General features: G+C 33.3%; 3 protein-coding genes across 3 annotated transcripts; 1 reads left to right on the forward strand and 2 right to left on the reverse strand.

Moving 5' to 3' along the window:
* Window positions 1-3,633: 3,633 nt before the first annotated feature.
* Window positions 3,634-10,415, forward strand: LOC129882863 (RNA demethylase ALKBH10B-like). The gene is made up of 7 exons (XM_055957350.1): window positions 3,634-4,340; window positions 7,932-8,059; window positions 8,153-8,270; window positions 8,670-8,780; window positions 8,930-9,045; window positions 9,136-9,290; window positions 9,650-10,415. The coding sequence occupies exons 1-7, from the start codon at window positions 3,836-3,838 to the stop codon at window positions 10,086-10,088; spliced, it is 1,572 nt and encodes a 523-aa protein (XP_055813325.1). The 5' UTR covers window positions 3,634-3,835; the 3' UTR covers window positions 10,089-10,415.
* Window positions 10,416-12,035: 1,620 nt separating this feature from the next.
* On the reverse strand, window positions 12,036-14,053 carry LOC129882864 (uncharacterized). Its single transcript, XM_055957351.1, has one exon. It carries the CDS (start codon window positions 13,952-13,954, stop codon window positions 12,335-12,337), a length of 1,620 nt encoding a protein of 539 aa, XP_055813326.1. The 5' UTR covers window positions 13,955-14,053; the 3' UTR covers window positions 12,036-12,334.
* A 6,482-nt stretch (window positions 14,054-20,535) lies between these two features.
* LOC129882866 (probable galacturonosyltransferase-like 4) lies at window positions 20,536-21,970 on the reverse strand. The gene has a single exon (XM_055957352.1). The coding sequence runs from the start codon at window positions 21,866-21,868 to the stop codon at window positions 20,789-20,791; it is 1,080 nt and encodes a 359-aa protein (XP_055813327.1). The 5' UTR covers window positions 21,869-21,970; the 3' UTR covers window positions 20,536-20,788.
* Window positions 21,971-22,764: the final 794 nt, after the last annotated feature.

A 22,764-nucleotide genomic window follows, 5' to 3' on the forward strand; every position in this document is an offset into this window, starting at 1 on the left:
TCAAAAGATCTAAGACCAATCCTAAACCGTCACAAGGCAAGACAACATTCTACCCCTACTAGCCTTATACCCCTACTATTCTTCTACCCTAATACACGACCTCCACTCCTTTCTATCTAAGGTCACGTCCTCGGTGATATGGAGTTGCGTCATATCCTGTCTAATCATCTCTCCTCAATACTTCTTCGGTCTGCCCCTATCTCTCCGCATAACCCCCAATCCAACCGCTCACACCTCCTAACTGGTGCGTCAACACCCCTCCTCTGCACGTGTCCAAACCATCTCAGTCTCACTTCTCTAATCTTATTTGCCACAGAGGCCACTCCCAACTTCTCCCAAATAACCTTGTTCCTAATCTTATCATTCCTAGCATGTCCACACATTCATCTCAGCATCCTCGTCTCCGCAACATGCATCTTCTAAACATGAGAGTTCTTGACTGGCCAGCACTCCACTTCATATAACAACGACGGTCTAACCACCATTCTATAGAACTCACCTTTAAGTTTAGATGGTACCTTCTTATCACAAAGGACTCCAGATGCAAGCCTCCATTTTATTCATGCTGCCCTAATGCAATGCGTGACATCATCGTCGATTTCTCCTCTGGATGACAGATCCAAGATATTTAAAGTTTTCTCCCTTGGGAATAGGTAGAGTGGCAAGCCTCACTTCCATGCCCTCTTCATCCATCGCACCACTGAATTTGCACTCCAAAAATTGATCACTTGATGTGCATAAATATTATTTATTGTTGTTCTTGATTTGAAGTTCGTCATGCCTCAAATCCTGGGTGAGGCGAGTCGGCACTCATGATTTTAGCATGTTTATACTAAGTAAATAGTTACTTTGGATACATCAAAACCTGATCTCAATATGTTTTCAGTTCATGTCATATAATAAAAGCTTCATAGACTAGTACAATATTCAAGTTACGTTCATGCATTTTGAGTCTAGTCTCAAGGATTGGTTAATATTTTATACTAATGATTTCAATATGTATAAATTAAGAATTTTCTCATTGAGATCTAAGTTTCATTGAGATTGCATATATGTTTTGTATGTGTATTCAGGTAAAATTAATTCACTCAATTAAATTTTAATATCAAAATTAAGTCATGTTTCTTTTCCTTGATAAATTTTTTCATGACGCCACCTATGTAAACATTTTAACATTATTACATGATATTTTATATTTTTCACTTACGCATTTTACTTATAAATTAAATAATATTATAATGTGTCATAAATTTAATTTAAGTTCATCAACCTTCTAAGTAGAACAATCTTTGTATAAATTTATTATAAAACCTACTGTTGTATTTATGATTCTTATGTTAATTTAACACTACGTGTATTATGCATGCATGTGGTGTATACACAGTGACAGAGCCAATAATTTATTAAGAAATGTCAAAATATACAAAAATGGTCACCCGTAAAAACAAAATAAAGTCAAAATATAATATTTACTAAAATTTTAATTTAGCTAAATAGTGCAATTGTTCGACAATGGGCGTGTTAATCGATAGTCATTAATGAAATGTTATCTACATTAATTTAAAATGTATTTAAGGTATAAATACATAATCTTTTAGAAATTTATTATATAATCTACCTCAATTTTTAATAATTAACTTTTTCTGTAATCCACATAAAGTATATGCTTATAATTATTTTACTCTCTTTCATTCTAAATTGAAAAAATAAATATTTTTGAATTTTGATTGTTATTTTTTGACACTAGTAAATTATAATTATTCTAAAAAGATTAGTTTAGCTCATTTAATTTGGCATTGAATGTCCGGAACTTGTATACATGTATATTATTATTTCTCATTTCAAAACAAAATTTATTCGTTCTTTAAGTAAATCCATAAAATAGATTTCAAAATAAAAAAATAACATGATATTAATTAAAAAGTTAAAGGAAAGGCAGAGATATATGGAAATTAATTATAAGCCAGTGATGAGATTAATTTTCAAAATAAAATGTAAATGTAAATAATTTTTATCTAATAAATAAATAGTTGTTATTATTGTTGCTCTTCCACATTTCTTTCAATTCATAATTAAATTATAGGAAATTTGAGAACCAACAGGTAAGGAAGAAAAGTTCTAATGGGAGACCCAATCCCATGAAGGCGGCTTTACTGATTTCAACGACAAGGTGAAAGTTTGATGGTAAATAAATTAAATTATTAATATTTTTCGTAAATTTAAGTTGTATACTTGATGATAAATATTTATTAATGGATTTTAATTTATGATAGTAGGTTAGTTTTTATTTTCATGTAAATACTTATTTTACTCAATATTTATATTAATTTATCAGGATTAAGTTATAAATTAAAATAAATTAATATATAATTATTAATTGTGATTTTAGTGATGAGAGTATACGTAAGAGCGTACGTCATGTATTAATGATTTGATATAAGCATCAAATGGAGAGTGATATCAATATTAATATTTATTGAAAGAGATTTACTTGTATTTACTTCTTAAATGACCTAATTATGTAAAGGCTTTATAATCTTATTTCCTTAATTAGTACAGACAAATTAAATAACTCTGTCAAATTATCTCAAAATGCCAAATTGAATAAGTAATATGCATATAGCTTTTGGTTTTTTGAGGAAAATTATCTCTAGTATTTATTTATTTTTGTTTCCTATCCGATGTATGATACTCACATTGAAGTTTGATTATTTCGGATTCATGTCGTGTAGAGCCATTTTCTCTAATAATTGATATTTTATAACATTTTATTCCTGAATGTTAGTTAATATTACTATAGAAAACTATTATATGCGATTATACTTGTTTTTTATTATATCATGAGGTGATTTGTATATTTTCTCATATTATAACGTTATTGTAGTCAATTAAGTCATGAAATATTATTTTTTTGATATTTTCCTATAATTTGGATTAATAAAATTAACCATTTCGCTACGCATTTTAATTACTAAACAACTTATATTTCGTACAGCCATGTTAGTTGCATTGAGAATATCTCATCTTGTCCTTCAATTTTATTGGTATTACTTTGTTGTTTTCATTCTTGAATTATCATACTATGTGTTGTCGTTACTGTTCCCTTCTTTATAATATTTCAGCATGTTTACTTCAGTACTATATCTTTTTTTTCACACTTGTCTAATTATTTCATTTATCTTAATTTATTTGTCTTGTTTTTTTTTTTAATTCATCCCAAAAGAAATCTCTTTTATCTTTTTTCTAAATCTACGTTGTATGTTTTATTAGACCACAAGATTTAAAATATATTTGGCTTAATTTATTTAAAGCAACTTATAAGCCGCTAAATTTAAATATGTTATTTACTTTCTTACACACTGTATCAAGTTAAAATTACATAAACAAATTAAAACAATGTAAATTTGTTATTCATTTAAAAATAATTTCTTTATATTTACAAAATAAAAATAATCTGAATAAAATTAAGTACACGCCATTTTCTCTCGACCGCAGTTAAAAAAATTATTCGCAATTAATGATTTTAAAACTCAAATTTGACAATTAGCCAGGGTGCTATATGGGCCTACCTACCCACCACGGACTTCCCACCCCAAAATCTCTTTGTAAAAGCCTCCAAAGACGCCTTCTAAATACGCACCAAACCCCTCCTCCAAACCCCAAAAAATATCCCTCTCTCTCTCTCTCTGTTTCTCTATATGCCTTCTAAATACATTACTGTTGCAACAATTTAGACTATTCAACAAAACAAATTTTCAGCTGCCCCACAAATATTGGAAACTTTCACTCACCTCATCAAATTCAACTCTCTCTTTCTCCGACTGCCTGTCTCAAGATGCCGCCGGCAGCCGGCGTTGTTGCAAATTCCGATCGATTTCCATTTACTGGTGCTCCGGTAGTCCAACCACCTCCAATGACGTCCGAAACATTCGCTAAGGATGCAATTATAGCGTGGTTTAGAGGTGAATTCGCAGCTGCAAATGCGATTATTGATGCGCTTTGTAATCATATCACTCAGCTGGAAGGAGGCCGATCGGAATATGAATCGGTTTTCTCCGCTATACATCGTCGGAGACTGAATTGGATCCCAATTCTTCAGATGCAGAAGTATTATTCAATTGCTGATGTAACGGTTGAGCTCCGAGAACTCGCTGCTCGGAAAGTGAGTGATAGAGTTGAGGTCGCCGACGTGAAACAGAATGAAGTAATGAAGGAATCGTTCAATGAGAAGATCAATTGTCATGATGAAGAGTCGGAAAATGGAGGCGGTGAGGTGGTCGATGAAGATTCAGTTAGAGATGATTCAAATGGATCGCCGGAAAGTGAGATCACGGATACAGGTAAGTAATTTTTTAATGAGTTTTTTTTATTATTATTATATTAATATTTGTTTTAAAATTTTGAGGTAGAGATTCAAGTGTATAAAACAAATAATTAAACGGCGTTTCAAGAATCGAGAATTAAAAAATTATAGAGAATATTCCTATATTTCCAAATCTTATATGTTATTTTTACTCTTTTTTTCTTATAATCTCTTGAAAGAGACTTTTGTGTGCTTGGTTTCGTATAAGTATTCATATGTCGTGGCCATTAATGTCTTTTTTATTGCTCGGTATTTGGTATTTACGTTGAGGTATTTGCATTGAGCCTCGTACAGTGTAAGGCTCATTTCTGAGGCCGACGATTTCAACAGTGTTTTTTTTTAAAAGATTAAATCATTCCATCATGACTCAGTCATATTGATCCTTAATGTCATTCTTTGGCATACACGCAACATAAAATATGCCGTCGTTGTAGAAACAGAGTACAGAGCTTCAAGAGTTCTTTGCAGTCACTGTTATTGGGGAAGTTTGACTTTTTCGGACGTGTTTTAAAAAAAATTAATAGAAAAAAGAATTTGATTTTAAAGAATACTTTATGTTGTTTCTTAAAAAAGTAAACTTTATTTCAAAAAAATAATGAAATCGGACTTAACAGAGAAAATTATTATATATGTTGATTGTTTCATGTTGATCTGACTATTGGCTTTGGATCTCAATCTGGTTCGACTGGAAAAAGAACAATCCTTATTCCCGAATGAAATTGTTCGGTAAACACCTTTCACTTTTAATTTTAAGACGGTGAGTAACGGTTAAAAAAATAAAAAAATTGTGGATATTTCTCCTTTTTCCTTAAATTTAACCCTTCAATATTTTGAATGTACAATTTAATTAATTCAGATTCGTGTTGATATAACTTTTTCTTTCTAAAATTATGTCTCGAACAAGAATTTGTCCATTCGCTGACTCGAACATTAAATCTCCTTTTAAAGATGAGGAGAATTGTTTCATCTCATCTCACTCCATAATATGAAAAATTCTCTTTAAATTCCTGTTTTGGAGTTTGTTACCATAAAGCATTGAAAATTCTTTCAAATTCTTATGTCTTTTCTAAGAAAAGAAATCAGTTTTTTTTTTTTTTTGAGAAATCAGTGAGTTTGTTACCTAATATGTTGTTTATGGCTTTTTGATTATCACGATTTTATTGCTGTTTTGGCAACTTTTGCACTATTTCTTGTTTCGATTTCTCTTCATTGTCTTCTTCTTTGTATCGAGATTTATTGCATTTGAGCCGAAAATTTTTCGAAAACAAGCGTATATTCTATCATGGGATCACTGGGTATGTTGTTTTCTTTGTTGAAAAAAAGATGACGTGAAATTTTTTTGTCAAAGTTTTCAAGCCAAAACACAATTTGGTGTGATAAAATTCAAGTAAAAGTTGTCATAAGTTTTCAAGCCAAACCCCAATTTGGTGTGATGAAATTCAAGTAAAAGCTGTCATCCTTCTCGGCCACTTTCTTTTCAAAAAGAAGACCAAAATATTCAGATTTTAGGGATGACTTTTCAGCTTTACAATTACAATGTCAATCCCTTTATCCTTAATTTGCTCTTTCGAATTGGAAATGAAATTTTTAGTTAAATGCTGTTGATTTCCCAATGTTTTGAATGGGAAAAAAAGTTTTGACAAAACCAATGTGGGGAAAGAAAAAGGAGGTGTTGTAATTTTAGGAGTTAGGTGCAGCACAGAATCAGAATTCAGAAACATATTGAGTTTCACTGTACGAAAAAAGAAGAAAAAAAAAACCTTATAATAAGAGAAGACGGCTCTGTTCGATAGATGCCTTGAGGTGGGTATCAGAGGCAGAATTGAGTCATTAAATTTTTCTCTCTTTATTTAGGTGGGTCTCAAATGTGTGATGTTTTGACGAACGTCATAGCTCTGTCTTGTTGGCTTCATGCCTAACATATCTGCTAACTTTTGGCTGGGTTTTCTAACCCAATTCATTAGGTTGGTTAGAATTTATTCTAGTTCGGTTGATGAAAATAGTTTGTTTTGTTTAAAAAAAAGTCAATAACCTATAAACTCTAGATACAAAAAAAAAAAAAAGATAATAGAGATAATTCAAAGACGTGACTTAATAATCAATGAATTAATTGAGAACAATAAAATAGCAGGTTCAAATTTCGCCAATTAGTAGGTGATTCTTCATGCACAAATAAATGCTGATCCACTATTATTCTTTGCAGGCTTACTGGTGAAAATATATTTTTTATATATAGATATAAGATGAATGACTTAAATAAATAAATAAAAAAAGATATGGAGGAATAAATCTTAATTGACCCAGTTGTCCTTGGGGGAGTGTTTAATTTGGGTTCACTTTTTGTGTGATCCAATACTTTGGGGGGTTTGGGCCAAGGCACTTGTTGTAGTATTCCTCCGTAGTCATTTGGTAGGTTTATAGAGTGGGTCACCTGCGTTGTCTCTCTTTCCTCTCCAAGTGTTAGTGCTTGCTGCTTTCATTTTTTTGTCGCAATGCTATAATGGAAAGCCCCGAAAATTCTGTTCCCTTTATATTTTTGGACTTAAATATAAATATATATTAACATTATAAAAAAGACTATGCTTAGTATATGCTTTTTTGAGAAAAGAATATACTTATTATATTAGCAACACATGATTTAGAGCTTGTTTTGATTGACTTATAAGTTGTTTATAAGCTATTTTTAATTTTTTTGAGTTTTTTACTGGCCAATTTAAATTCATTTTATGCTTAAATAGTCCAACTTATTTTTTAATTTATAAGTTATTTTCAACTTATAAGCTGTATAAAATAAGTTAAGTCAATTTCAGTTATCAATCTACTAGTTCACTTTTAAAACTACACCCTATCTTTTCGTGGGTTATTAATAGTGGTTACTTGTTAAGAGTGACTGAATTTGGCAGACGGACAAAATTACGGCAAAACTGAAAAAGACACTCTTTTACCTTTGCATATATAGTACAGAATGTTTCTAGTCGGCCACATTTTTTTTATGGAAATGACACCATAACATTAAGGCATTGTAAAGGAACGGGGCAAAATCAACTAGTCCCCACATAGTGGTTGGGTCACTTAGGCAGTTTGATGAACATTAATGGAATTGGACTCTTATCTGTAGCACTTGTTTGGTATCAATAACAACTATGTTAACATGATGTCTACAAAAAATATATTTGACTCATAACCAGAAATCAGAATAATATGTTTATAGATGATAATAGTTGAAAATATGTTTGAAATGTATTAGAACTTATATTGTTGGTCGTGTTCTATGAGTGGTTTAGTCTTTCGGAGGTTATACCTTTAACGCATTTAACAACTTTGTTAAAGATTGTGTCTGCTAAAAAACTATCAACTCATAATGAGTAACAATGGTCATGTCAAACTGTCAATGTACATAGTGAAATTGCTTTCAAATATGTATGCACCATCAATGTTTCTTGTTATTGCCAAAGACTATGATCAAGCATGTTTCACTGCTCCGTTACTGCAACTAACTAGTGGAATTTTAATTGCATCATTGTGGATAGAGAATGCTCATATTTAAATGCGTACTTTCATTTTATAGGATCTCAAGTACAGCATTTCCTGGATTCTGATGAATTTTGCACAAACCATGAAAACTGCGAGGCGAGGCATGACCAGATCAAGATGACAAAGGGTTTTGTATCAAAGGAACCAGTCAAAGGCCATATGGTAAGTCCTCTATTTCCTTGTTATTTTACATCCATTCTGGTAGGATGTGAATGTTGTGAAGATCTTAAACTTCCCTTACATTGTGGCTGACAGGTGAATGTTGTGAGAGGTCTCAAGTTATTCGAAGATGTTTTTAATCTGAATGAGCTCTCTAAATTAGATGACCTTGTGAATGAACTTCGAGTTGCTGGTCAAAATGGTGAACTCTCAGGTGGATCCTGTGATTCGTGACGCTTTTATAGTTATTGTTGTTTCCTTTTTGGGGCGAAGTTAATGAGATAGTAAAAGGACACCTTCTGTAGGTTTGCTGGAGCAGGTTTGGGCATTCGTTTTTTTCTTTATTACTAATTGCAGCTGCCTTAAATCATTGTTGTGACTTGGTGCTTGAGGTTGATGCTGATTTTGTTTTCACTTAAACTTCTCTTTTGCTTATAATCTGATGAACCATACAAGCACCAAAAGCATCAACTAAAGTTAAACTTCTTCTACTTATCCTTTTGTTTGGTGCCTTGTCAACTTTTGCGATGCCAGCAATGTCAAATCTGTTTTACTATTACTTCTCCAATGTGTGATCTTGGATAATTTCCTGATTGATCTGTGACTGTTTCAGGTGAAACTTTTATTCTGTACAACCAGCAGGTGAAGGGCAGCAAAAGAGAGCTAATTCAGCTTGGTGCACCAATTTTTGGGCATGTAAAAGAGGACGCCACATGTCAGAAGAGTAAGAAAAAACGCGTCTTAAAACATACCATCTGTTATTGCTATTTGTGGTTTACAAGATTTGACCATTGGTCGCTAATTCTCCTCAATTTTAATCTCCAGTTCTAATTCTATCATACCTATCATAATTTGGAAAAATGCCAATTTCAGGTCACAATGAGCCCATTCCAGCTCTTCTGCAAGGTGTCATAGACCACCTGATTCAGTGGCATCTAATATCAGAGAGTAGAAGACCTAACAGCTGCATCATCAACTTCTTTGATGAGGTATATGCATTTATTCTAGAGTTATGTTGGCCTGCAACATTTTTATCAGTATAAAAATGAAGCCTAAATGCTTGTATGCTGCTTATTTAGGGGGAGTATTCACAGCCTTTCCTGAAACCACCTCACTTGGAACAGCCAGTGTCCACCCTTGTTCTGGCTGACTCAATGATGGCATTTGGGCGAACGCTTGTATGCGACAGTGAAGGGAACTACAAAGGCTCACTCATGCTTTCTCTAAAAGAGGGGTACGTACTTCATTTCTTTTAGGTGCTGTACACTGATGAAGCTTTTGCTTTGTAGTTCAGATTAGCTCAGTAATTACAATCTTATTTTACAATGTTTGTTGAAGTTCCATTTGATGATCGCCTCTCTAAAACAAACCACCCCGGTCTACTAAAACTAAGAGCTCCTTTCATTTCTCCTGGTAAATTAATGAAACCATATGAGATGAGAGAGAAAAGTTTTAAAAGTTCCTTGAGGACAATGTTGATGGAGATTCCAATGTGTTAACCAGCTTCTTTTGATATGAACTTGACAAGCACTTGTTTTCCCCTTTTCTTTTCCCCAATGACTATTCTTATGGTTGGTTCTTTAATATTTGCAGTTCTCTTTTGATCATGAGGGGAAACAGTGCTGATATGGCCAGACATGCCATGTGCTCATCTCCTAACAAAAGAGTTACAATCACATTCTTCAAAGTCAGAACAGAGATGGGAAACAACTTCTCAGAAGTTGCTCCTCTGACTAGAGCCATGACCTTATGGCAACCTGGTGTTCCAACACAATATGCAACTGGAAATAGAGAACACAATGGTTATGAGCCAATGGATGTGATTCCCAAATGGGGTGTCGTTCGATCTCCGATGGTTATGCTAGCACCAGTTCGCCCAGTGGTTATGAATCCCCGTAGAGCTCCTCGTGGTGGTACTGGTGTATTTCTTCCATGGAATGGTGGATCCAGAAAACCTGCAAAGCATCTTCCACCGCGTGCTCAAAGAGGACGGTTCCTTGCACTACCTCCCCCAAGTGGCTCGCCTAAATAAGAGACCACTTCAGAACCAAGTTTGGATCTCGATGGCAAATCCACATAGATTCTCCAGTTTGAAGTCTTTAAGCACCCTTTGTAGCTGAAGGGGCTTTATCCTAGTGTGTACAATGAGTGAGCATGAATTTGCTTTCTTTTTCTTATGTTTTTTCAAAGGTTTTCCTTCTCTTTTTTTACATAGACTAGGCGTTGGCTGCTATACCTGTTCACCTATGTGATAGGCTTTAGAGATAACTGACCTTAGGTAAATGGAGTGTATATTAGCCAAACAACAGGTTGAATTTTGTATTTAAGTTTTCGTTTTTACATCAATCTCTTTAAGGTTAGTATGGGATCATTTTAGGTAATGATATATATTTTGGTTTTTGGGTTATCTGGAATTCATCATTGTTGATTGATTCAGCCTCAACATCCCGACTTTATTAAGACATGTTCACTTTATGAATGAAGAACTGGGCATAACAATCTTGATTCAAACTAAAAAGTTTACAAAGAATGAAAATTAGCACAATTGAACTAACTGCATCATACCATAATTTCCTGTTTTGCAATTGAAGCCCTACTTGGTTGATTCACTTAAATTACAGCACACTTCACTCACAGTGACGGCAGAAACTCAAGTGCCCGTTCATTCTCATCAGAAGCCACTTGGTTTACGAGAAAATCGTGGATCTTTAGAAACAGAGCCTTATTTCCCTTCTCATCACCTTTTGATTTGACATTGATCTCTTGTTCATCAACAACGTAAGACAATTCTTCATCATCATCTAGATAAGGCTCTCTTTACCGGGGCAACTTCCATGCTATTGAGCTCAAGTGTTGAGCATGAATTTTGATTTTACTTATTTTTGTACATTTCAAAAACTGCCTTCTTTTACTTGAGCGATTGGGTGTTGGCTGTTATACCTATTCATCTACAACCAAGGTAAGCTTTACAGATACCTGACAGTGGAGTAGCCGAATATTTGTCTTGAAGAAGAAACTAACTCAACTCAGAAGATGAAGCTTTAATGCTATACTTATGCTTTCCTTTTGGTGTAAAAGTAGATTTGCAAATGAGGCTGAAAGAATCTTCTTTTCCTACCCACTCGTTTAGACTAGTAATAGTAATAGCAGCAGTACAAAATACTCTAGGGTATTCAGCTTATCAACTTGGAAGAGTTTGACCCTCATGAAAAACGATTAGGATTGTCTATTTAGATGCAGTAGCCACTTAACCTATGATGCCAAGAGAGAAAAGGACCGTGTGTGTGAAGAAGGTCCCCAATACTCTCATGCTATGGCGAGCTATGCAGCAAACGGACTGCCTGAAGCTAAAGTATTTCCCAAGTGATTAAAACGACATCAGTGTATTAGGGAATACTATGTGTAGAAGTAAGAAGTGAGGACATGAAGGGCTGCGCTTCCCTTTTGTATCTAGTTTATACTCGACTATACACCTTCTTTTACCTTTTTGATAAGACTTTTTGTTATTACAAATAACACAACAACTGGGAGCACATTCACAAATCACAATCATGCAACTTCAGACACTGATTACTAAGGGCAAAGAAGCTACGCTACGTTGATAAAGGTGGAGCGTGTTTCATTTCTTCCTCCCAATTAGAAGCTTTATCCAAATGAACATTCTCTGCAGACTGCACAGTTGCCTTATCTTATTGTTACTGTGCTTATTATATAAGTGGTCAAAACTGCTAGACCAATGAAAAATTAAACTATGATATGATGCAAATATATGATCACTTGAGGGGAGGTACTACGAGAGCATTTAATTTAAGCAAGTATATAAACTAAGCACCACGACGGGGATAAAGTAATCAAAATCTAACAGTAATCTGTCTCCTCCCCCAGGACAAATACTACATTGTAAGCATTAATAACATGATTCCAAATAACTGAACACACTTCACAGAGTTCATAAATGCAACAGAATAATGGGATAGCATTTTGTCTATGAACATCATTGCTTTCATTCAAATTTCCCAAGTATACAAAGGGCACAAAAACATGTTCACATTATAAATGAACAGCTGGACATAGAAATTGCGACTATTAAACTAAATGTTCAATATAAAGAATGAAAATCATGCAGCACAATTAAACAAACTGCCTGAGACAATAAACATTATCTTACTTTACTAGGTTTCAAGCTTTAAAGTTTAATTCTGTGAGTTTTGACATCCAGCTTTCTGCATATCTTAAGCTTGATTGACAATCTAAGCTTTCACAGGCTCATCATCATCTTCAATCCCAACTCAAATCCTCATCATCCTCTTCAACACTAAGCCTCTTCCTCAAATCATCTCTACTGGAGCTTGCAACCTGAGAAGTTGCCTTTATGTCATCATTACCCTCAATGTCTTCAATCTCATCCCAATCCAAATCGTCCTCATCAGCCCCCGTCTTTTGACTTGAAGCAATAGGGACACCACCATCTTTGCCAGATCCATCCCTAGCAGTTTTCCCCTCTGAACCTGTTACTACCCCTTCCTCCTTTTTACTCAGAGTAGTAACTTCAGTGTCTTCTTTCTTACTATCTTTGTTGCTCTCCACTGATTCTACGACCTGGCTCTTGCCACCACCATCCACATTAGACTGATTCTCTTCTTTCCTATCAACAACAGCTGAACTTAAAGTTTTTGATTCATCACTATGGGTGGCCTGTTTTACAACATTGGTTGAATCCTGCTTGCTTGGCTCACTTTTATTGGTAGGAACTTCCTTTGCATAGTTGGTCGAATCTTGCTTGATTGGTTCACTTTTATTAGTTGGCACTTCCTTTGCAACGTTGGACGAATCTTGCTTGATTGATTCACTTTTATTAGTAGGCACTTCCTTTGCAATGTTGGTCGAATCCTGCTTGTTTGGTTCACTGTTATTAGTAGGCACTTCCTTTGAAACGTTGGTCGAATCTTGAGTAGCAGATTCTTTCTTTACCTCATTGACAGAGCTTTCAATAACAGAACCCTCTTTTCCCTGCACATCGAGTTTCGATTTGGCATTGCTCTCTTGTTCATTATCGTCATCATCATCAACATCCCAAGACAATTCTTCATCATCATCTATAGATATTGCTCTCTTCACAAGATTAGCTCTTACACGCTCTTGTTGCTTAAGCTTATAGACTTTATAAAAATATCGACACCAAAAAGTCTCATTATCAGCTTCATTAGGCACAACCCTTCTGTATATACCTTCCAAAGGTCCATTTTCTTCAATCAAAATCTCAATTTCCTTACTCTTCTCCTTCAAATCAAAATCAGATTCCCATTTCTTGTACTCCTCCAAATCCTCAGGATCCACGCAGAATGTATTTGGGTCACTTTGGATATTCATCAGTTGAGATTCAAACCGACTGTACCGACCCGAATTCAAGCTCCGACTCGCATCTGGGGTTTCGGGTTCAGCATCAGAAGAAGCGAGCAGGGTTTCTTTACCTTGTGATATAATGTCCGTTGTCGATTTGATGACGCCGTCAATGGCGTGGCTAACAGTAGTTCCGACCTCGATCGAGTTAGGAAGATCCTTAACGGCCCGACTAGCTACTTCACGGAACAATTCGGTTTCTTTCTTCAACCCGGATCCGAATTCTTGTAGATCCCGACGGTATGTCTCGAGCACTGATTCGGATCGGTTTGACAATGTCTTCAACAAACCTCCGAAGCTCCAAACACCACCATCATCATCACCATCACCATCACCATCACCACCGTCGTCGGGTGTTGAATCAGATCGTGAATTGGGTTTACCAAGATTCTGATCCGGGTCAACTTGTGATTGCTCCGGCGAAGAATCTAGGGGCTTTTTGGAAAGTGGAGGGTCCGGATCAGGATCATCCGATAAGATGGATTTGAAGAAATCCATAGCTCGCAGTGGAATGAAGAACTGATTTTGAGTGTTGTAATTATTCGGTTCTGTCAAAGTGTCAATCTTGAAGACGATGTTGTCGACAGTTGGCAGTTCCCACTCTTACACAAAGACTTTATTGGTGGGCCGCTGCTTTGCTTTGGACTCACTCTTTGTGATATACTGGACTGCTTTTACAATGTTGGGCCTGAATTGTGTATTTTTGGTAGGAAAAATTACGCGAATAACATAACTATAGTTTAGTTAATTTATAATTTATCACTAATATTTAGTATTAATTATATATAATTCGTATATTTGTATAATTCAAAATTTTTATAAATTTTGTATAATATAATTTATATAACTGTTTAAAATTCAAATATTTGTGTTTGTATAAATTCGTTATTTCGAGTTTACAGATAGAAAATCGGATTTTTTGAATCTCTCTCTTCCGCCATGGCCTATTAAGTAAATTAGTTAGAGATTGAAACTGGACCTGAGAGAGATTATACAAAAATACACGTGAATTATATGAACTCACACGCAAATTATACAAACCCGCGGGATTGTACAAATTTGTGAATTATACAAACAATGCAGCTTAAACTATAGCTACATCCCGTAAATATGCAAACTATAGATAAGGGGCCTAATTGAGTTTATTATAGTGGTTATTTGTGAAATTCTCCATTTTTGTTATACATGACGAGAGAGGCGAGCGAGAGAGGGGGAGAGGGAGAGAGGCGAGTTAGGTAGAAGGGAGGCGAGTAAGAGAGTCTGCATATCCTAGATACACGCAAATTATACTTGATACATTCTGAAATATAGCTACATATGGAGAAAACCAAATGAGAGAAGAGAGATGCAAGCGAGATATATAAGAGAAAGGCGAGAGAGAGAGAGGGAGTCAGATACATGCAAATCCACTTGGATATAGTATGTCTCAGGGGCGAATCTAGGTAGATAGGAGGGGGTGTCACGCCATCTCGTGATCTCGGTTGAATATTTGTATACATATTCATAGGAAAAGTATAAATATTAAATGTGGCACCCTTAGAAATAATGAGTCTTGCGGTGCTAGTGGTTAAAGCTCAGGTTTAACACCATAGTAGGTTGTATTTTCTTTAAAAAATTTTATCATGCAAGACATTATGAGCTAATTTATTGTAAAAAAAAATTATGAATAAGTAGATTAGAACCCTACACACCTTTTGTAAGTAAAAATTTTAACTAAACTAACAGAATAAGTCAAAATTTTGTATGCAAATTTTGCTAATAAATATTAAATATTATCTTGCTCTATGCTGAAGCTTTTGTCATAGGTTACTGTTCAAAGTAGAGTGACACCTAGAGATTCAAAATTCTAGATCCGCATATGATGTATTTGGAACAAACTATACCTAAATTTGACCCCATATATCTTAGGATTAAAATCTGGCACAAATAAAAAAATTGAAAACTCATGAGAGGACATGTAGTTAGCCCTAAACTAATGAGATTTGTCTTGTTTGCCTAATATATATTGTGTTTGTATGTCATATGTGTATGTTAAGTATTTGTTGACTTCTTTATTGAAAGAGTGTTCACTAGTCACTGCAAGGATTTTTGATATATTGATACGTGTATCTTGTATATCTGCTATGAAAATACATAATATTAAATATATTGTATTAGACACATGTAATATCTAATTCTAACTGAGATTCCACAAATATAGTATGTGATTTTAATTGTATGTGTTTTCAAAGAAAAAATAAGGGTTTGTTTGGAAAGTCACTTGGTAATTGAAATTGGTGTAATTATTAGGGTAGTAATTACTAACATAATAATTACACAGTATAGTAATTACGATGACCTGTTTGTTTGTCACAATGTAATTCCAGTGTAATTACAATTGTTCTGTTTGGTTGCACAAGTGTAACTACAAGGTTATATTAAATTTTAAAAATAAAAGTTAATTTTCTTAATTTAAAATTTATATTAAACAAATAAGGATCTTTATAAATGATACTAAATTAAATATTAATTAATAAACATATGTTCTTAACTAATATTATAAAAAAAATTATTTATATTTTTTAAATTAGTATATTTTAAATAATTTAATCAAATAAACTAAAAGTATAAGATTTTTATGAACATCATGAAATGTATGTTTGACAAAAATGTTAATATTATAAATATAATGTCAAAAATTATTAAAATATTTGACAAAAAAATAATCTATCAAGTTTAACTAAAAAGTAAATGTTTTGCAACATGAAATATCAAGTCAATAGTACTAAAACAAATGAAATTGAAAATATGACATAAATCCTAAATTCAAAATAAAAAATTTAATAGAATGCTCTTATATCAAATTTTAACACAATGTACATAAATATGATTTTAAAAAATTAGAATACTAACAAAAATATTTTTAAAAAGAAATAGAATAATAAATAAATAAATAATATGAAAAATTGAATGGAATGAAAAAAGTAAATAAAAAATATATATTTAGAAAATATTAGAATAATAAAAATATTTTTAAAAAATAGTGGAAATAAAAAATAAATTAAAATAAAAAAATATAAATAAAAGAAGAATTTTAAAAAGCTTCATGTAATTACGTGATGTAACTATATCAATTCCTTATCCTCCCTTAGGAATTGAAGAGTGTAATTTCTTCCCTTCAATTACACCAAATTCTTCTCTTACCAAGTAATTACTTGGTCTACCTAACATGCCAAAGAGTGTAATTACGCTCAATTACACCAAATTCTAATTATATTGTGGCTTTCCAAACATGCTCTAAATATATGTTTATGTATTTGAAGACCTCAATTGTATGTGTGGCCAACTAGATCCAATGTATATTTTTTCAAACTATATATGCAGGCCAATTAGAGAAAATACAACATTTCACCCCTGAACTTGACATGTAAACTCAGTTTAACAACTAAACTTAAGTTGTATTTATATACCCCCTTAGCAATTTATCTTTCAATTATTTTCCATCTCAAATGTTGGTGTGGCAAAAAGAAAAAAATTAAGCAAGTGAAGAACACAAAAAGGTGGACACATTAATATATATGTATTATTATACAATTAAAAAATAAAAAATAATAATATACAATTAAAAAATAAAATAAAATAATATACAATTAAAAAATAAAATAAAAATATTTCCTTTTTCTTTACAACCCACCCCTCTATCCCTTCACCCCATTCAACCCTTACCCCACTCCTCATAGATCCACCTTCTTCTTCACATCCACCTCTAACCAAATGGTCAAACCCCATAGCCCCTCGCCTCCCCCCCCCCCCTTCAAAGTTCTTCTTCACTCCATAGCCTCGCCCCATCATTTTCTTCTTCTTCACAACCCCCCCTCCACCATCACAAAACCCACCTCACCCTACAGCCCTGCACCCACCATCTTCATCATTTTTCTTTTCCACAAATCCCTCTTTCTTTCTATATTCTCATCATTCATTTCTTTTCATTTTCACCATTTTTTGATTTCTTAATTTTATTTTTATTTTTATTTTCTTTCAAAAATAAAGTTATAATAATTATTATAGAAATGGGGTTGTTAATAATAATAATAGTGGCTAACAATAAGAATCAAAACGACTAATGTAGACGAATTTGAGTGTAAGTCAGACTAATTTAAGAAGGAATTGGATGAAATTTGGTGGGGAGATGATGGTGATGGTGGTGGGAGTAGGTTAAAGGTGATGGTGATGATTTTATTTTTTTAAAAGACAATTCGTTCAAATTAATAATGGCCAACAATAACAAGCAAAGCAATCAATTTGGACGAATTTGGAGGGCAGTTCATCCAATTTGGATAAGGAGAAAGAAGAAAAAAGAGAAAAGGGAGAAGAAGAAGAAAGAGAGAGAAACCATAATAAAGAGGTTTGATTGTACGTTGCTATCCAAATTTGACATTATTTTCCATTTCTTGACTATGGGAACATTATTGGATGAACAAATAGGGAAAATAGAGGGCTTAAATTCAAGATTCTGTAGTACATGATTGGAAGGAACCTGCAAATAGAATATAAGAATTTAAAAAGTGACACTTAATAGAAACGTATTTAATTTTTCCAGGTTGGAATACAAATTATGCTCAGGAAAATGTGTATTCTCCTTTTAAGTTTCTAGTGACACTGAGGTGGATCTAGAATTTAGATAAATTTCCAAGTGTATGAATTTAAAGCTTTTAACACTTTTGAGTTATCGAGTAATGATTGATAAATACAAAGTTTACATCAAAAATATTGAGTTCAACCGAATTTGTAGTCAACTCTGCTTTCACCCTCGTAGTGATGGTATAAAAAATATCATATAATCAATTCATAACCAATAACTAATATAATCTAGTATCACACTTTAAACTACATTCATAGTGTAGAATATATATATATATATATATATATATATATATATATATATTAGGATGTGTTTAATATGAAAGAAAATTTCAATCTTTTCATATTTGATTTCTCAGAAAAATAAATTTCTTAAAGATTAAAATAATAAGTTTGTGGTGAACACAGACAAATTAAGTTCCATAAGTAACGCACAAAAGTAAAAGAACACTTCAAGAAAAAAACATTTTTCATCCAAGGAGGATGGATAGATAAAGAATGGGATAAAATGCTTTTGGGTAGATAGAGCAAAGAATCACACTACCAAAAGAAAAGAATCATTTACTTTTCAACCTTTTGGTTCATCATATATTAATAATACACGTACTACTACTTGCTAGTACCACAAAAATAAGTCCATCAACAAAATAAAATCAATGGACAAAGGAGGCCAAATTCAGAATTCTCAATCAACAAGCATATGTAATCGCCTCTTTAACCTCATCATCAATACAATTTGGGTCACTATGGGTATGGGCAATCAAATCCCCATTGAATCACCACAAGATATCAAAAATATGAATGGTGACATTGAAATTGAATTTAGGCACTTGGAGATTGTTGGAGCGCCAAAGAAGTTCGTGAACATCAAAGAAACAACTCAAAAAAGAAATGAAACCAAGCAAATTCCATCAGCACCAGCACCAGCACCAGCATCACCAGCAAGACGAAGACATTTTATAAATGTGACTTCAAACATTAATGAGAAGACAGAAGCCTTCATAAATAGTAAGAAGGAAGCTTTACGCAAGTCTTACAACAATGAACCGGACAAGAAAACTTAGCTACAACTCTAAGGGTTCGTTTGGTGAGATGGATAAGAGAAAATAGTCATGGGATAAAATTTTAGCGTCTCTTAATCCTTTGTTTGGTTACATAGGATGGGATAACTTATCCCAGAATTAATAAATAGTGCTGGGATAAGTTATCCCTCCCTCTGAGTGGAATAACAATACCAGAACAATTTATCATGGGATAATATAATTGAGATGACAAAAATACCCCTTAAATCCTTTTTATTATCACTTTTCACATCAGATTTTTGTCCAGTTTTTTCTTATTTAGTGCGGTTCTTGTTCAGTTTTCGTTGTTTTAGTGCATTTTTTGTCCAAATTTTGCTATTTAAGTGTAGTTTTTACTGTTTTGTTAAGTTAGGCTGTTTTGGTGCATTTTTTGTCAATTTTTTACTATTGTTTTGATGCACACTGGTGAGTTTTGATCCAATATTTTATGGTTGTTTTGATCTAATTTTCTCCTTCTGGCACATAGTCAACACACAATCTTGGGAACACAAAAATAATTAAACTAAATAAGATGGAGATTTTATTTTAAAGAGTGAAGAACAAAAGCTCTATAAAAAAATGTGTAGAAATTAAATAAGGTGAAGGCTATTTTTCTAAACAAGCAACTTTTCTTAAAAAGGATGCAACACTTATTATTTTTAATACAATAATCCAAACAATCAATAAGAAATAATCTCAGGATAATTAATCCAGGATAAATAATCTCAGCATAACTAATCCATTATAATTAATCTAATCATAACTTGTCTTCGAACCAAACAACCCCTAAAAGTTATCAACCAATGATTTTTATTTCTCGATTGTGGCTGTCCTCTACTTTTTCTCATCAGAAGTTATATTCAAGATATGAACTTGATGGATTTATACTACTAAATACATTACATCTTTTATAATTACGGGCTCATGATTTAGTATTTGTTGAAATTTTAGTAATTTTTCTCTATGTATTTCAACAACATTTTGGTTGGTTGATTAATAAGTACATTGAAATTGACTTCAAGCTCTTAAGGCTGCATGTCCCCCTAGGGATGCGAAAGATTATCTGTCTTGAGGTTTGCTTTAATATAGATCTACCCGATCGATGGACACTTAAACCAGAGAGAGTTGAAGGAGCCTAGGCAACCAAATCTGAAAGAGAGTATGACAACACTAGGAATCAAATTGAAAAACAGTAAAGCTAATCATAGATACTGTAATTATCATGTGTTAGAAGCTAACCAAAAAAAAAAAAACACTATACTGTTTTATATAAGAGGAATTAATCAGTGTGATTCTTTGCTTATAGCCATCTTTCTTTAATACATATTATCCAAATATAAAATGATCATGTGTTAAGCTAACAAAATTAAACTATGAAGTATCTATTTATGTTCTCACTTTGACAAATTTTATTTTTTTCATTTTTTTTCCTTATTTGATGCTTGCTTCTCTTCCTAATGCAAAACATGCTTCCCTCAAACCTTAAATATATGTTTCAGCATTTATGCCATGGATTGGCTCATCAGAGCGGATCTATAGGGTTATATGTGGGTTCACGTGAACTCAGTAGCTTTTGCTCAAATCTTATTTTTTTTTATATTAAAGAAATTTAGTAAATATCTATATCCTGAATCCGACCTTTGTGACACATTTACTCCTCAAATGAATGTCTAGAGGAACGATAAAGATCGTAGGGAGTCCATAGGTGATCAACACTACACGGTTTTCTTGAATCCAATCTCAACCATGGCTTGCCTTTGCCACTCCAATGGAGAAGGCTAATTGGTCCAGGATGCAATTCCCTGCATTTACCTTCAACATTATCACCACCTAATCCATGTTGATTCCATCTATGATCAATTGGCATTATATTTCCTGCCAAAACAAGCAAGAATGGAGGCAAAGAGCCTAATTGATATATCCTTTTTTGCTTTTGGAGAACCATCCAATCCTCAACTTTCTTTGTATAATTTCCATGTCTCCATTTATCCACATCCATTACCAACACCCCTGTGTTAAAGTAACATGGTTTTCGCCCCTCAAATGTTCTTGGCATATACGGATCAGACCAGAATGCTTCAGTGAAGTAAACCATGAAATTTGCTTGACAATATTCTGGTGCAGCCAAAACCTTGTCACCTAAATCAACCTTCCATAATTTCGCGATGTCATCAACCATGACAAGGTCAGAATCAAGATAAATTACGCGTTTCACCTCATTAGGAATCAAATTAGCCAAATAAATCCTCGCGTAATTCAATGGTTGGTCTAAAGCTTGACGTATAGACTTTGAAATTAGGCCACGGACCCTATGGACATCAAACCGGTACACCTTAAAGTTTAGGTAGGGAAATGTTGCCTTAATGCTCGAAAATACCTCGGGTTCATGTCTTACCCATAGGAAATGAAATGTGACATCTTCAGGACACGTTGAGTGTTGGAGTATCGATAACACAGCAGCCATAGTACCTCTTAAATAATTAGCATCAAGTGTCATGGCCACATGAATCCGGTCCGTGGCCAAATTACCACAAGTCTCCCCATTGCGAAATGCAGGGGCCTCACAGAATACAGAAGAGTTTGACCCAACCCGTCCATCTGACACCTCAGGTTGAATGTTAAGGTGAACATGAACATCGGTGTTGGTGGTTGTGGTCAAGGAGGTTTGATGGGAAAGCAAGAGAGACAGGAGGCCAAGGAGAGGAAGAGAAGAAAGGCTCCAAAAGGCCATCCAGCTCTTTGCATTTGATATAGTAATAATATTAATGTTAAGTTTAGGAGAAAGGAAAGAGAAGCAGCCATTAGAGGCTGGTTAAGAGAGGTTACAAATGATTGATTCATAAAAGAAAATGGAAGGATAAAAAAGTTAGGTACAATTGTGAGGGAGAGAATAACCTAAGGAGGATTCTTCTAAGGACCCTTACATATTGGTGTCATACAAATTACTATTCACCTTCATGGCCTTTTATTATTTATTAGAGAAGTATTAAATACAAATATATATCGAGTAATCAAAATAGTCTCTTTACTTTCACGTGATAAGATTGCATACACATACACGTTCTCTTATTCAGATCCCACCTTTGAAGTTATAGTGACTATGTTGTTATTGTGACAATATTTTTCATGTCACGATCTAAATTTTGGAGGGCTCATGACCAATAATTAACAACCTAACCCCATAAGTAAGAAGGGGTGAATATTTGGTATTCAGTTCGATATTTTCAACGTTTGATTCTGATAATAAAAATAGATATCAAATATTGATCTTTCAAACTTCGATTCAGTATGATCAATTCTAATTTAATTTTCGATGATTTATGTCCACTCTTATTCATAAGGGTGAATATCATATTACTTAATACCTATTAACCATATTTAAAACATTGTCTAAGGGTAATTTTGAGAATACAAAAATTAAGTAGATTTTTTCATAGCTAATTTACTTTGAAGTTGATACTCTTAGTACAAGGATACAAAAGTTAATTATCTCAAAGTAATTAATTTCTGTGTTGACTGGCAATCTGTCATCAAGTTGTATGACTGCTTCACTGTGTTCTCTGTCACATTTAATCTGGTGGCAAATAATGAGAAGAGTTGTATCTATTTTGGTGATGTGAAAATGGA

This window comes from Solanum dulcamara, chromosome 3 (assembly GCF_947179165.1).
Source record: "Solanum dulcamara chromosome 3, daSolDulc1.2, whole genome shotgun sequence".
NCBI lineage: Eukaryota > Viridiplantae > Streptophyta > Magnoliopsida > Solanales > Solanaceae > Solanum > Solanum dulcamara.